Raw genomic sequence first — 13,200 nt, 5'->3', positions numbered from 1 at the left:
CGGGACTGTTCTTACTCTTCTCTATTCCTTCAACCATTCCTTAAAGGGACAAGACATTAAAACCCCAACCTGAGAGGTCCTTCCCCCACCTCATCGCTGGAGGAACCTGAGGTCACCCCGCTCTTGCGGGCCGGCCAGGCTCCAGACATCTCTGCTGGGCCTACTAATGGTCTGGTTCCCTCCGGCCACAGGGCGGATGGGAGGACTTCGATCCTGCCCAGAACGCGCCTCTGCCAAGGCCTGGTCCATTAGCACCCCCGCCGCATTCTGCCTTCCCCCACCTCCCGAAGTCTGCGCCGGGAAACTGAGGACAGACCGTCCTTGGGGCACCGGGCCCAGGTCTTTCCTCGGCCCTCATCCAGTTCGCGCTTCCACCTGCCCATTTTCCAGTCGCATTCATTTAGATCCAATCAGGTTTCACTGCACCGACCCCGGTTCCGACTCCACCTCTCCCTCCAGACACTGGAGCCCTGGGGCTTGGAAGTCTGTCACCTCGCTGATAAAAGTCTGTTCACACCTCATTAATCTCTTTAAGGCACTGAGATGAAAGGGGAGAGAGCCCTGCAGCGCCCACCTCATCCTCTCTTCTGCTGTCTTTGGTCCTTAGTGTCTAGGGAGGTGACAGACGCCCCCAGGCACAAGTGAGACTCTAAGCCTCCAGGCTCCCAGTACCCAAACCAGTACCCACACCCGGGAGCCCAGGAGGCTAGCCCCAGGAGCCCACAGTGGGACACCCACACTGGGACAGATGGCTCTGTTGGGACCTGGCCCCACCTGCTGGTGGCTTCTGGGCTAGAAAACCTCAAGTTGCGAAGTGGGCTGTGCTCCAGGGTTTGGGGGACCAGACGTGTCAGGGGCTCAGCATGGGTTCTGATCTCAGTGGCTTAGCCTGGTATTAGTCTCAAACTCAAACTGGAATTGGGATTCGTTCCAGATCGGCACCGCATTTGGGATGGGATCTCAGACTGGGGTCAGTTTAGCGGAGGGGTCAGCAACCCACTAGGGGGTCTGAGACTCAAACTAGGGTCCAGAGGTCAGGCCTAGTCTGGGGTCACGGCGCAGTCCAGGTTGGGGGCTCAACCAGAGACTAAGGCCCAGGCTCGGTGTAGGTCGAGGGTCAGGAGGGAGTGGGGAAGTCTGGTTTTCAGGCCGACGTCCGGGCTCAGCCGCAGGTAAGGACTCAGCCTGGGGTTGGTGTTCAGCCAATCAACAAGTCCTGCGTGGGATCTATGGATGGGCTACTTCGTTGCCTCACTCTAGGATAGAGGCTCCGCCTAACGCTGGAATTCAGCCCGAGGTCATAGGTCATCGTAGGGTCAGAATTTAGCCTGGGGCTAGGTTTCGGCCATTCGTGGATCAGGAAGATTAGAACCGGACAGGCCTCAGCAGACGCGCGTGTTTACCTAAAGCCTGAGCTCTGGCTGGGAGCCACATTCCCAGAGTGAAAAGAGGAAGTCCGTCCTTGGCGATATTGGGAAATGTAGTTTATTGACCGCTCTGTAGCGCTCTCTGGTCTCACTGCATTCTGGGTAATGTAGTCCTGGACCGATCTTCAGTTGGGCGTGGGTGAAGGATCTGTGGGTGAAGGAATTCCGCTTCAAGGGCGGGATATCAGATCCATTAGAATTGGTTAGATGGACGGTTTATCAAATTACATCAGTACAATCTTCCTAGTGATTGGTGAGAGCGGAGGCGGGATTAAGCGGTATCAGCAGCCTATTCGGAGCTGGTGATGTCCATTTGGTGTCGTGCAGGGGCGTGGTCCAGATGTTCGAGGAAACGGTCGCTGACTGGCTGGGAGGGCCTGACATGCTAGAGGATCGGCCCCCATCGTGCGGCGATTGGCTCGCCCTTTGGGGGGTGGGTGCGTCAGAGGCGGTGTCAGGGGAGGTGGCGGCTCCAGAGATGGCAGTGAGCGAGAGGAGGGGGCTCGCCCGCCGGAGCCCCGCGGAGTGGGGGCAGCCGCTACTGCTGCTCTTGCTCTTGGGCGGCTGCTTTGGGCGCATCCACCGGCTGACGCTGACGGTGAGTCCCGCCGCGCGGCGGGCTGGGGCGGGGGGCGCAGTTTTGCTCCTAAGAAGCCCCTGGTTTGGAGTGGTCTCGTCCTACCTCCCCCTCTGCTTACGCGAGATGGAGCGGACCGCCGCCCCCCGCTTCCCGGCCCCGAGTGGTCTCGTCCGAGGAGTCCCCCTCAGTCCTCGCGTGGAGTTGCCTGGCCGACCACGCTCGGGTTGTGCCCGGCCCACTGGGGGTGGGACTTCACCTCCTGGAACGACCCCCCGCCCCCGTTAGTCTCCTAAATTCTTGGGATCGCTCGGGGGCGCTGGGATCTCTAGAATGGGTTCCGCCGGGCACTCACTGGGTTCTTGGAATCTACGAACTGTCGGGGCTCCTAACCCCAAGATGAACAACCTTGCTCTCGTGGGGGGGGGTGCTCCCCCCAGTGCGGAGACCTCCAGGTGCCCCCGGCTTTCTCTTCCTGGACTCGGAACAGTGGCTGGAGGAGCTGGGGCTACCCTGTGCCTATCTCGCGCCCCAGCCGTGGGGCTGGGTTGGTGGGAAGAAGCCTGAGCTGCCTGTGCCTCCTTGGTGTCCGGCAGGGGGAGAAGCGAGCAGACATCCCGCTGAACAGCTTCGGCTTCTACGCCAATGGCTCCCTGGAGGTGGACCTGAGCCTCTTGCGGCTGGGCTTCCAGGAGACAGAAGAGAAGGGCCCGCTGGTGAGGGGCTTTGAGGAGTTTGCTGGAGGAGGGCGAGGGGCGCACGTTTCCCACGCCCACCTGCAGCCCCCAGTTCGTAGCTCCGCCTCTCATCCATGGGCTCTTGGACAAGGGCACTGGTCTCTCGGAACCTCCGTTCCCCCATCTGTAACGCGGGAATAATAAAATCTCGGGCAGTATGTGCTGGGCTGTGAGCTGGGTTGGTGGAGGGAAGGAGGGAGGGCACACCAAAGCCCAGGATAGCCCCAGCTCCTGCAGTCAGAATGAGTAGCTAGCATTTTTTCAATGCCACTGAGTACCGGGTACCGGGCAGAGCAGTTTCCATGGGTCTGTTCTCTCGCAGCCGCCTCTCTGGGATGCTGTGAAAACGTTAAGCCTAGAGGTATGTGTCTTGCTCAAAGTCCCAGGGCCGGGATGCAAGCAAGTCCACGCGTGCTGGATTCCACAGCTCCAGGCAGGAAGCCGTCAACATTTTATCTATCTATTTGTTTATTACATCAACATTTTAATTGCATGAAAACAGGGTGGGCAGGGTCCAGCAGAGCAGTGAGAGAAGCCCGAGATACCCCCCCCCCCCGCACCCCACCCCTAGGGAAGTGACATGGAAGCTGAGTGGCACCAGTTAGGAATTCAAAGAAGAGTATGAGGGCCCAGGGTCAGGACAGGTTGTTGGAATTCCATGAGTGAATGTGGGACCTAGCACACAGGACGGGTTCGGTCAATCTGAGGTCAAGTTTCTCTTGCTACGAAAAGAGATGGTTTGGCGAGATCCCTGTGCATTCCCTCATTTCTTCCCCTTTTCTTTCCACCGGGCAGGTGGGGTTCAGTCTGACTCGGGTTCGCTCTGGCAGCATTCGATCCTACTCAGTGAGTGGAGGAGGAGTGGGGGAGGAGGGAGGAGGACACTCCCCACTTCTTCCGCAGGGAGGGGAGCAAGAAGGGACCCTCCCTTGTGAGGTAGATGGGGAGGGGGCAGGGTGGGGCCCGACTAGTGGGAGGCAGTAACCAAGACACCCTCCTACCCACTCCCCAGACCCGGAACCCCCATGACTGTCCTCTCAAGAAAAACAGCAGCAACCTCCTAGTTCTCTTTCTCATCAACACCAAGGATCTGCGGTAAGCTGATGGTCCAGAGGCTCCGTCATTCATCTTTTCCCGGGTCTGATACTCACACAAGCTACCAGGTGGTATGAGAAGCCGCTGGAAAGAACCTCATGCACTTAGGAGGAAAACCACTTGCTTTTTTTTTCTTTTTTTAAAGATCTTATTTATTTATTTGACAGACAGAGATCACAAGTAGGCAGAGAGGCACGCAGAGAGAGAGGAAGGGAAGCAGGCTCCCTGCCAAGCAGAGAGCCCGATGCGGGGCTTGATCCCAGGATTCTGGGATCATGATCTGAGCCAAACGCAGAGGCTTTAACCCACTGAGCCACCCAGGTGCCCCGGAAAACCACTTGCTTTTTAATTTTGCCTTCCAGCCTTGTGATTATGGGAAGGAGGGAGCGAGGGAAGGGGGGAGCCCAGGGAGAAGACACAGAGTCGGGGTCTCAGGGCAGAGATCAGACGCGGAGGAGTGTTGGGAGAATTGATAGCCACCGTTCCTACTTGTCGAATGCTTCCTAGGTGGCAGGGAGCGTCCTGCAAACTTTCACAGCTGGTGACTCACTGACCCTTTATACCGATGTCATCCCCATTCTAAAGGAGGAAACTGAGGCCCAAGAACCAGAGTCTAGCAATACTGTGTGGCCTGTCTATAGATACATATTCATGTTAAGTAGCACGCTTAAGTGGAATGAGTAAGTCACTGTCACAGGAAGTGACAGTCGCTGGTGCAGGCAGGGCCCGGAGAGGGCAGCCATCTTGATCGCTGGTGGCCGGGGGCTGGAACTGTGTGATCACTGACTCAGCCTGACACCGGCTGTTCTCAGAAAGGAGATCCCGAGGGCCCCAGGGGGCCACTGAGTCCCTCCGCACACGTTGTGTGCCTGACCCAGGCCTTCTGCCTCCTGGCCTCACCCCTGAGGCCCCCACGCTCACCCCAGGGTACAGGTGCGGAAGTATGGGGAGCAGAAGAAGCTGTTCATCTCTCCTGGGCTCCTCCCCGAAGTGCCCTCTGAACCAGTCACCCCCAAAGTGGACAGCGGTGAGTCAGGCTGGCCGCGCGAGCAGGGACGGTGGATGGCCGGGGCTGTGCGCCTGCCCCCGCCTCCCCCTTTTTCTTCTGTCCTTCTGTCCGTGCCTCTCTGAACTCACTCATTTGCCCCCTAAAGGGACCACCGCTGCGCTCCACAAGGCCAAGTCAAAACCCACGGTGTCTCAGGGGGACCAGCAGGTTCGAGGAAGCCAGGGCAGGAGGGAGGAAGGTCTGTTCCTTTTGAGCCAGGCCCTGGGGCCAACTGATGCGGGCCCTCTGTCCCCCCAGGGCCCCAGTGGGAAGGATAAGGAGCTGGTCCTGGGTCTCGGGCATCTCAACAATTCCTACAACTTCAGTGTGAGTGTCTGTGAGCGCCCGAGGCCCCACCTCCCCCCAGAGTGGGGAACCCCCCTGCTGAGCCCCCACCCCACCCCCATCTTCCCCTCTCTGTCCCACCACCCAGTTCCACGTGGTCATCGGCTCTCGGGCCGAGGAAGGCCAGTACAACCTCGACTTTCACAATTGCTACAACGCACAGCCGGGCCGGGAGCAGCCCTTCGACATCACGGTGAGCAGAGGCGGGCCGGCCACGCCGCATCCTCCCTGGGGCCGGGCTGGGGCATGAAAGCCCGTGTGCCCACCTGCGAGGTGGGGAAGACTGAGGCTCGGAGAGGGGGAGCTTGAGAGTGTGAGGGCGAGACGCACCCTCGCCGCTCTGCACATCCAGAGCCAGCGTGAAATCCCCACCACCCACCCCTGCCCGCTCCCCAGGTCATGATCCGGGAGAAGAACCCCGAGGGCTTCCTGTCGGCGGCGGAAATCCCCCTCTTCAAGCTGTACATGGTCATGTCTGCCTTCTTCCTGGCCGCTGGCATCTTCTGGGTGTCCGTCCTCTGCAAGAACACGTAATGCACTGGCCCCTGGGGTGGTCCCCCCACCTCCCCTCACCGTAGCCCTCCCATCCCTGCCCCTGACCAATGCCTCCCACCCCCTTCTGTCCCTGACCCCCCTGCCAGGTACAACGTCTTCAAGATCCACTGGCTTATGGCAGCCCTGGCTTTCACCAAGAGCGTCTCCCTTCTCTTCCACAGCGTGAGAGCCTTGGGTTGCGAGTAGACGGGGGTAGGCTGGGGTCTCTGGGTCCGGGAAGAAGCCCGTGGAGCCTATTACCCCAATCTCTGCAGACCCTGGGCTTGGGAGTTCACGTGTCCCAAATGTCCCCATGTCCAGCCATTTTTGTCACTGTGGCCACCAACTGTCCACGTAGCTCGGCTGTCTGTCTCTCCTGTCCATCGTGATCGTCTGTCCTTAGTCTGACTGCCTGCTGGCCTGGCTCCGACTCGCCCCCCGACGCACGGTCTCACTGTCCCTCCAGCTGTGACTTCCCCTCCTTTGTCACAGCCACCGCCGCCCGTTTCTGGGTCGACCCGCCATCCCGATCACAACTGTCCGCTCTGTCCCCTTGGTGGCCCCCCGCGCCCACGGTGACTCTCTGTGTTCCTAAACCCCCGCCCACCCCCATGTCCATCTGTCTGTCTGACTGTCCGTCCGTCCATCCGCCTCCAGATCAACTACTACTTCATCAACAGCCAGGGCCACCCCATCGAAGGCCTCGCTGTCATGCACTACATCACGCACCTGTGAGTGCCCTTCTCCGTGGCAGGTGGGGGGTGGGCTGGGGGGGGCAGGCACCGCCCCCCTCACCACACGCACACCCCCTCCCAGGCTAAAGGGCGCCCTCCTCTTCATCACCATCGCCTTGATCGGCTCCGGCTGGGCCTTCGTCAAGTACGTGCTGTCCGACAAGGAGAAGAAGATCTTTGGGATCGTGATTCCACTGCAGGTGCTGCCGGGGCCCTGGGGCGGGCGGACGCATGTGCTCTCTTGGGGCACACCGACCCACCCCACGCTGCCCCCTCCCCACCTCTCCCCGCCCTGCAGGTCCTGGCCAACGTGGCCTACATCGTCATCGAGTCCCGCGAGGAGGGTGCCAGTGACTACATGCTCTGGAAGGAGATCCTCTTCCTGGTGGATCTCATCTGCTGTGGCGCCATCCTCTTCCCTGTGGTCTGGTGAGGCTCCTGCCCCCAACCTCCGCCCCCCTGCAGACACCGTAGGACGCGGCGCTCACAGCCATCCGCGTCCCCCGTCCCGTTCCAGGTCCATCCGGCATCTCCAGGACGCATCCGGCACGGATGGAAAGGGTGAGGCCCTGGTCCCCGGACCTGCTGTGCCCTCGGCCCCTGTCCCCGCTTCCCAGGCCCCTCTTTCTGATCCCTGGATGTCCCTTCCCTCCCCACCGGCCGCCCCTGCTGCATGTCCTCTGAAAGACCCCCCTTCAGACTTCCTGCCCCTTGGATACTCCCCGCAACGGCCCTCCTCCATTCCTCTCCCCTCCCACCCCCCATCTGTGCACCCCGGCAGTGGCCGTGAACCTGGCCAAGCTGAAGCTGTTTCGGCATTACTACATCATGGTACGAGCCCTCCTCTCACTGAAGCAAGTATTTGGGGGTGGGTTTTGGTTGGTTTTTTGCCCGGGGAGGGGGGGGTGTTATACAACCAGCCGCTGAGGTGCCCACTCTGGCCCCTCTGCCTGCGGTCACTCTGAGCCCACCGCCGGCCTCTGCCCGTGCCCCGGCAGGTCATCTGCTACGTGTACTTCACGCGGATCATCGCCATCCTGCTGCAGGTGGCCGTGCCCTTCCAGTGGCAGTGGCTGTACCAGGTGAAGACCAAGACCCCAGGTGCGGCGGGCAGGTGGGCCAGACCGTGGCCGGGGGTGGGGGGCTGTGCCCGACACTGCCGTGCCCCTTGCCCCCCAGCTCTTGGTGGAGGGGTCCACCCTGGCCTTCTTCGTGCTCACCGGCTACAAGTTCCAGCCTGCCGGCGACAACCCCTACCTGCAGCTGCCCCAGGAGGACGAGGAGGACGTGCAGATGGAGCAGATGTGAGCGCTGGGGTGGAGTCGGCGCGCCTCTGGAGGCAGAGTGGGCGGGGCTCTGGGGCTGCCGTGCGGGGCGGCCGCTCTGGGCGTGGACTTGATGGGCCCCCGAGTGGGCGGGGCCTCGTGTCCCTCAACTGCCAGACCCCCTCCTTGCTGTTTGCCTTTAGAATGACCGATTCTGGGTTCAGGGAAGGCCTATCCAAAGTCAACAAAACAGCCAGCGGCCGGGAGCTTCTGTGATCATCCCCCAGTGTCTGGAACGGTCCTCCTTCCCCCACCTCCCGCCTCCGCCCTCCGCACACAGTCCTCACCCTCCAGCTCCGCCCCCAAAGCACCTGCGGTGGGGGAGAAGGGCGGCGCGGTGGTACGGCACCCTGCTCTCGGGGACTGGAGGCCGAGGAGCCCATTCAGAAGAGAGCTTCCTTGTCTCCTCTCCCCCTACCCCGGGGCAGCCCTGTCCCTGCCCCAGGGCCACCCACCGCTCGCAACTGTGCAATAATGACCGATCTGTTTTGCTACCCTGGTTCCTTGCCTTTCTGGGTGTTGAGGTCTAACGCAGGCTGTGCGTACAATTCAGAAACCCGTGTTCCTTGCGGAGGGAGGGTTGCAACCTCCCGGGGCTGAGGACAGAGCAGTGGGCACGACCCTATCAAGGGGCTTACAGTCTGGGGTGGGGGGCCGGTCAGGGAGAGGGCTGAGTCACTGGACAGTTTCATCACGGGGCCTTGACCTCTCCTGGGAAGTCAGGGACAGGTGACTGGAGCAGTAGGGAGAAGGGCAGCAGGCCCAGGCGAGGGGACAGCCCCGGCAGAGGCTGGAGGGCGGGAAAACGTGGTGGGCAGACGGGCAAGAGCTCACAGCGAAGACTGGACACTAATGACTGCTTTATGCCGCACCCTCTTCCAAGGCTTCTGTGGACCCTCGTTCCTATCAAACAGACTGTGAGACACAGAGAGGCTAAGTCACTTGCACAGGGCCACACAGCAGACAAGTTGGGAGACTTGGGACTCAAAACAGCAACAGTCTGATGTCGTAGCTGTGCTTTCCCACCAACGGCACTGCCCCCTTGCACCTGGGCTCCCTGCGGCCATTTGTCCCCTTTGTGTGATCCTAGATAAGTCATTTCACCCGTTTCCCAGCCTGTGAAAGGGGGGTCCCACAAGGTCACCGAATATGGCTCAGGATGATGCTGTGAGTGACTCAGCACAGCCTAGCCTTTTGTGAAGTGCCTTGAACTTTGAGGAATGACCTCTGATTGGGGACGGACCTGAAACACACACACACACACACACACACACACACACACACGGGCAGCTCCAGAGATGAGGCTCTCCCCCCCCCCCCCCGTCCCCATTCCAGCACATCCTTCAGCTAGAGTGCCCAGAGCCCCTTCTGGAGCTCTGGGAGATACTTCTTTGGGGAGGGGGGGCACAGGCAGGGGACAATGGGTAGAGAATTGGGCTGGGGTCAAGGCTTCCTGCAAACGGAAGCAAGCTTAACGGGCACAGGTGAATAAATAGCCCTGCCAGACAGGGAAGTGGGGAGGCATTGCAGACCGAGGAAGTTACGCAGAGGCAGACATGCCCAGAATAGCTGGCCAGTCCCACTGCAGGCCCCGCTGGAGCTGGGAAGGGGTGGGGGGAGGGGGAGAAGATGGCAGAAGCCCCAGGAAGCAGACGATGCGGTTGGACTTCTTGCCGGTGCCTGCAGGAGCCCAGGAAAAGTTTAAAGCAGGGAAGGACGTGGCCATACAGGATCGCGTGCGTGGCTGGGCAGGGTCATGGCTCCCCAAAGATGTCCACGTCCGGTCCCTGGAACCTGCCAATGTCGTAGTTTGTGACAAAAGGCACTTTGCCGCTGTGATTCAGTGAAAGACCCTGAGATGGGAGGTGATCCTGGATTGCCCAGGGTCAGCACAAGGATCCTTGCAAGAGGTCCATCCGAGAAGGAGAGGGACAAGAAAACTCACCCCGGGGGAGTGTGCTGTGGGGCTGCAGGGACAGAGGGGTCACAAGCCTCGAGTGGAGTGGCCTCTAGAAGCAGAACAGGCTGGAAGACAATTCCTCCCCTGGAGCCTCCCGAAGGAAATGAAGGAACACAGGCCTGCCTCTACCTTGATGGCAGACATCTGCCCCCACCCCAGACCCGTAAGATAATAAAGGGGTTATTTTAAGCCACCAAGTTTGTGGTCATTTGTTATAGCAGCCGTCAGAAGCTCATACAGTTTAGGAACATGAACTCTGGACCCCAGCTCTTGCCAGCTGGGGGATATTGTGCAAGTGGTCAAAGCCCTCCGTTTCTTGGTCTGCAAAACAGGCAGAATAAACAAGGTTGGTGGGAGAAGGCGCTGCGTCTGGGTCTCACGGGGCCTTTCGCCTCGTTTGTTGTGTATTCCTGTTTTCAACATCATGATGCCATAGGATTGCGAATCTGGTTTTTAGAAAAAGTCCAGTTGCTGTAGAGCACGTGGTCTGAAAGCAATGAGCCTGCAGCAGGGAGGCTGCCAACCACAGGGGTAAGACAGAAGGGACAGACTGGGACAGGGAATGCAGGGGACGGGGAGGAAGGGGGGACCTTGGCTTGGAGGCCTGGCAGAGCTGTCCCGGAAGTAAGGCACGAAGGGGGAGGAGCAGGTGTTGGAAAAATAAACACACAGTCCAGGTGCGCGGGACACCAGGCTGAGCATTCTGTTTGCTGATGCCACCAGCTTGTCACCCCAAGACTCAGAAGTTCCATGACTCTGACGGTCCAGTTTACAGATTAGGAACTGGGGCTGGGAGGTCAAAAACCTCTGCCCCTGTATCCTCCAAGGCGGGGGGGTTAGGGGGGGCTGGTGCCCAAGCCTCTGCTGACTGCAGGTCAGGGGGTGCGGGTCGGGGGCAGGGAGGAGCCAAGGGGCAGAGGAGACTCAACCAGGCCAAGTTTACTTTCAAGTTAATGAGTAATAAGTAGTGGGAAGGGGAAGCTCAGGTTGCACGGTGGGGGGAGGGAAATTCTCAGAAAGCAGTGTAGCAAAGACCCCATTCTGGAAGTGGGGGACCAGGAGGGAGCAGTGGTCCCTGCCATTCCTGGGCCCGACACTGCCTCTGAAGGGTCAGGGGTGGGGGGCGGGGGGAGGCAGGGAAGTAACCGCACTCAAGCAGGCGTGGGATGGGGGAGAACCTCCTCCCACCCAGAAATCATCCCCACTTCCTTCCCCTTCCAGCTAGGGTGGCCTGACATTATACAGGACTCCCAGCTCCGTCTGAACTGCAGATAAACAGCAAATAACTCCGTTGGTCCCAGATACCACACCCAGCTCAGGCAGCCTGGTTCTCCCTCCCTCCACACCTGGAATGCTGGGCAGGGTGCACCCTCTAACCAGAAGTCCCATCCCCCAAGTCTCCTCCTCTGTCTCCCCTGCCGCCTTATCTTGCCTGTCATCCTCCTGCACTTCTGGGCACAGATGCCCAGCCCAGGAAGAAGCCTCAGAGAATTCTTTCCTTCCTAACAGACCCTGTTCTGCATTTGCCTTCATCCCTCTGGTCACTTCCTAGAGATCGGGGACAGGACCCCACCCAGACTTCCACCACCGTGGGCATAAAGTGTATATGCCCAGGGCTCCGAAGCATCTTAGCACCTCTGATTGTCAAAACAGCAGGAGCTATCATCGATCCGGTCCTTCAGCAGGATTAATGGAGGCTCAGAGAAAGAAGAAACCAGGCCTGGAAGGGAGGCAGAGGCCAGCAGCAACACCTGCCCAAGACGGTCAAAGAGCTCCAATGTTTAAGACTGTGATTAATCGAGGAGATTGGGCGGGGTTGGGTAGAGCAAGGGCATAGAGGGAGTGATGGGGAGTTTGGGAGATCCTAGCAGGTTCCCTCCCTGTTTCAAAAGTCTGTTCTCGAGTCTGGACAGTAAGCAGGCATGTGCCCTCTCCCTCCTTCTTCCAAAGAAAGAGTGTTGCAATCAAAGCAGACAGGGGCCAAGTTTGTTCTGTTTCTGCGCGCCTCCCCCCGACTCCAAGCATGCCAGCGGAGCCAGGAAAGGAGCGTGGTTTACAGGAAATCCTCACCGAGCTCCCCTTTAACCCCTTCCTTCGGACTCTGGAAACCAGCCCTTCAGAGATGGGGATGCTCCATACCAGTTGCCGTCTGCACCCCGGACTTCACAAACCCCTTCCCCCGGACGCACAGGCTTGCTGGGAATCCAACAGATGCTCATCAAAATGACGCTGAGGCAAAAAACGCAAAACTTTGCCAACAGGTTGTCATGGCGGGGCAGTGGGGAAATCAGCAATTTCCTGCAGGGTCAGCAAGAGTGTAAATCAATACAGTCATGGAGGGAAATACAGAAATATCTGGCAAGATTATTCGCATATGTGAGTCCCCTTTGATCCAGGGCTACGTCCTTTCATGACAAGAGCAACCCCGCGTAGTGAACGTCATTGGTAACCTCACTTTACCTGGGGAAACTGAGGCTCGGGGTGGTTATCCGTCAGGTGGCCAAAGTTTACCACTAGTTAAGTGTCAGAACTAGAAAGCGTTGCAGGCTCAACATTACTCACTGGAGAAAACACGGCTCGGCCCGTAACCACAAACTCGGTCCGTGGGGAAGGCGGGTCCCTTTCGCACAATGCAATGTGCCTCAAAGAACAGGAGGTTTTCTTGGCAGCGACGTTAAACAATCTCTGAGCGACACTGTTTGTGAAAAAGCAAGGTGTAACCCAGGCAGGGAGACCCGGAAGAACAGCATGCAGAGAACACTGACCACTTGTTTTCAAAACTCGAGAACGCTTACCAATGCGTAAGGTGTCTCTGGAAGGAACCAGAAGTTCAACTGTACTGTGATATTTGAGACCTGGAAGTTTGCCAACAGGAAAAGGAGGAAAGTGACCTTTGCCCTGCACACTTCCTTGCACCTCTTAGCCGTTGAACCGTTTGAATGTATCAGGTATTCATACCAAAAAACTAAATACAATTCATAATAATAGTAATAATGACAGATTAGGAGAGTGTTGATGTAAGACAGAAAAAAAGCTAGCAATGGTGACTTTGCTCAATGATGACCTTTTTTTTTTAAAGATTTTATTTATTTATTTGACAGACAGAGATCACAAATAGGCAGAGAGGCAGGCGGCGGGGCGGGGCAGGAAACAGGCTCCCTGCCCAGCAGAGAACCCCATGTGGGGCTCGATCCCAGGACCCAGAGATCGTGACCTGAGCCGAAGGCAGAGGCTTAACCCACTGAGCCACCCAGGTGCCCCAATGACAACTTTTTAAATCATCATAGTCATTCAGGCCATGTCTGTCAGCTGACAAGGGTAGGTGATGAGAGTTCCAGGCTCCCCTTGCCCTAAAAAACATGCTCCCTTGCATAGCAAACTTCTACACATACTTCAAAGCCCAGCAGACATATCCTTT

At 58.6% G+C, this 13,200-nt stretch overlaps 1 protein-coding gene across 2 annotated transcripts; it reads left to right on the top strand.

Annotated features, from left to right (window-relative positions):
• The first annotated feature begins 1,870 nt into the window (after nucleotides 1-1,870).
• On the top strand, nucleotides 1,871-9,937 carry GPR108 (G protein-coupled receptor 108). 2 transcript variants are annotated; one of them, XM_045991917.1, is made up of 18 exons: nucleotides 1,871-2,025; nucleotides 2,601-2,720; nucleotides 3,537-3,587; nucleotides 3,754-3,836; nucleotides 4,763-4,863; nucleotides 4,991-5,052; nucleotides 5,143-5,211; nucleotides 5,318-5,422; nucleotides 5,626-5,759; nucleotides 5,871-5,946; nucleotides 6,421-6,494; nucleotides 6,580-6,697; nucleotides 6,796-6,926; nucleotides 7,015-7,058; nucleotides 7,185-7,328; nucleotides 7,496-7,579; nucleotides 7,677-7,801; nucleotides 7,966-9,937. In XM_045991917.1, the coding sequence occupies exons 1-18, from the start codon at nucleotides 1,906-1,908 to the stop codon at nucleotides 8,350-8,352; spliced, it is 2,028 nt and encodes a 675-aa protein (XP_045847873.1). In that variant the 5' UTR covers nucleotides 1,871-1,905; the 3' UTR covers nucleotides 8,353-9,937. The 2 variants fall into 2 exon arrangements, with proteins under 2 accessions (XP_045847873.1, XP_045847874.1); XM_045991918.1 differs by having other exon boundaries at nucleotides 7,279-7,328; nucleotides 7,966-8,174.
• Nucleotides 9,938-13,200: the final 3,263 nt, after the last annotated feature.

Source organism: Meles meles, chromosome 20 (assembly GCF_922984935.1).
Source record: "Meles meles chromosome 20, mMelMel3.1 paternal haplotype, whole genome shotgun sequence".
NCBI classification, from domain to species: domain Eukaryota; kingdom Metazoa; phylum Chordata; class Mammalia; order Carnivora; family Mustelidae; genus Meles; species Meles meles.
Note: the sequence above shows the minus strand (reverse complement) of the source record. Positions and strands in the feature narration are given on the sequence as shown.

Bases quoted from the DNA above. Each gene is read 5' to 3' on its own strand.
- GPR108 (XM_045991917.1), top strand. From the start codon at position 1,906: ATGGCAGTGAGCGAGAGGAGGGGGCTCGCCCGCCGGAGCCCCGCGGAG. The intron at 2,026-2,600 runs GTGAGTCCCGCC...GGTGTCCGGCAG, and splicing joins TCCACCGGCTGACGCTGACG to GGGGAGAAGCGAGCAGACAT. The intron at 7,580-7,676 runs GTGAAGACCAAG...CTTGCCCCCCAG, and splicing joins AGTGGCAGTGGCTGTACCAG to CTCTTGGTGGAGGGGTCCAC.